Here is a 2,023-nt window from a genome sequence, read left to right on the forward strand (position 1 = left end):
TGTGAATAGTTTACCAATCGCAGACTTATTAGAGAGTGAGAAACTCATGAAGTTTCCAGCAGCTGTATGTGGGTCAATAGTCCATTGGAGAGGTCTTCCTGGTTATGTAAAGAGCTAGCTGAAAATACTTTCCACAGCCTCACAACCCAAAAGTTGTTCTTATTAATGTTTTTACCTGATCTGTGTAGCATTATAAAAGGTTATTAAAGATATGAGAGTGGTATTAATCATCTCACCTAACTTTAGGCACAAAAGTATTTAGGACTATTGTTGAATTATTAATTTATAGTGAAGGCTATTCTGGAAACTTACTCCTCCTCTCCTTTTTCAGTGAGCAGACATGCTGGCTCCACAGCTGCTCCTCAAGACTCTGGAAGGACTGCGCAAAGATGACTTCGAAACTTTTAAGTGGTATCTCACAATGGAGGTCCTGGAGGGCTGCAGTCCAATTCCTGTTTGCCATCTGGAGGAGGCATCCCGAACGAACACTGTGAAAAGGATGACAGAGAACTACGGCGAAGATTCGGCTGTGAAAATCACTATTGAGATCCTGAAGAAGCTGGGAAACAACAACGCTGCAGAGGAGTTAAAGAAAAAATATGCAGGTGCATAAGTAAGATGATAAGTATCTTAAAACTTGCTTAACCTTTTTTTGTTTTACGTGTATATACTGATTCTTATCATATGTATCTTTTTATCTGCCTGTAGCATCTCCCGCGGCTCCAGTAGCACCTCCCGCTGCTCCCGTAGCACCTCCTGCTGCTCCTGCTACAATATCAGCTCAGAGTGGATCTGTGATTATCGCTCCGACAATCACCGGTTCCACAGCTGGGACGTGGAATGTAAACGTCACTAGATAAACCAATGGAACACAACCAGACTGGGGAAAGGGGATAAAGATTTCTATATTTTTAAATAACTGGTAAATAAATAGATAACGAACATCTAGTAGTTCTTAGTAAAATGGAAACATTTGCAGGTTATAGAACCGGTGGGAGTCCTCCAGCTCCAGACGGACTAATTTAAAGAAAATTTTACTTAAACAGTTTACTTAAAAACCCAAAGGCACTTAAACTGACTTAAAGCACCAGTGGGGACAAAGGCTGACTGTCGTGCTGTAACACGTCACCTGCTTGGCCAAAAACTTACACCTGAACACACCGTGAAGCTCAATCAACAGGCTCACTATGTTCAATCAGCCAAAAAAAAACAGCCAACACTGCCAACTAGTGCCGTCAGTGTGGGACACACTGCAAAGACCACAGCAACAGACACTCGACGACAGCACAACATTCAGCGATGGTGGACAGTGGCTTGGTGTGTCAGGGCCCTCAGTCTCCATATTAGCATTTGTAAGCATTACACAGACATTTAATACATGCTTTATGAGTCACCATCATGTAATTGTAGTCAGATGAAAGTACATTTTAGTGTATATTAATGCATCTGTAATAACTTCTCTTATCCCCTAACGATGTTTTGTTTAATAATGACTATGTCCTTTACAATGATGTGACAACAGATCTGGCCGTATATATATTTCCTTTTTAGTGTTGTTCTTAGAACAAGCACCCTCACTACATTTGAGTACATTTTGTATTTTTAAAAATTGTGAGAAATGTGTTTTTTTCTAAATAAACGACAACAAAAACAAGCAGCGCAGCACGTCATTTTTTAAGCACTGTCAAATATTTGTGTACTCATTATACTTTTTCCTCTCAGAGTTTACAAGAGGTGCTCAGAATAAAAAACACACAACTGGAGCATATCCAAGATTACTCAAAAGATTAAGTTATTTTTTTGTGCTATTTTGGACAGCAGATGACTTTTTTGTTGCTAAACAAAATACTATACTGTGACTTTTATTGTACCATTTTGGAGGACATACTTTATTATGACTGTTTCTATACTATTGTGGACGACATACTACAGTTTGACTTGTTGGTTTTTTTTGACATTTTGTATGACATACAATACTGATATTTTGTTATGGAAGCACTATACTATGCCTTTTTTGTCAAGT

At 38.8% G+C, this 2,023-nt stretch overlaps 1 protein-coding gene across 1 annotated transcript; it reads left to right on the forward strand.

The window, feature by feature from the left end:
• The first annotated feature begins 313 nt into the window (after nucleotides 1–313).
• Nucleotides 314–1,654, forward strand: LOC121966787 (pyrin-like). Its single transcript, XM_042516853.1, has 2 exons — nucleotides 314–605; nucleotides 709–1,654. Exons 1-2 carry the CDS (start codon nucleotides 341–343, stop codon nucleotides 858–860), a joined length of 417 nt encoding a protein of 138 aa, XP_042372787.1. The 5' UTR covers nucleotides 314–340; the 3' UTR covers nucleotides 861–1,654.
• Nucleotides 1,655–2,023: the final 369 nt, after the last annotated feature.

This window comes from Plectropomus leopardus, unplaced genomic scaffold, assembly GCF_008729295.1.
Source record: "Plectropomus leopardus isolate mb unplaced genomic scaffold, YSFRI_Pleo_2.0 unplaced_scaffold25894, whole genome shotgun sequence".
NCBI classification, from domain to species: domain Eukaryota; kingdom Metazoa; phylum Chordata; class Actinopteri; order Perciformes; family Serranidae; genus Plectropomus; species Plectropomus leopardus.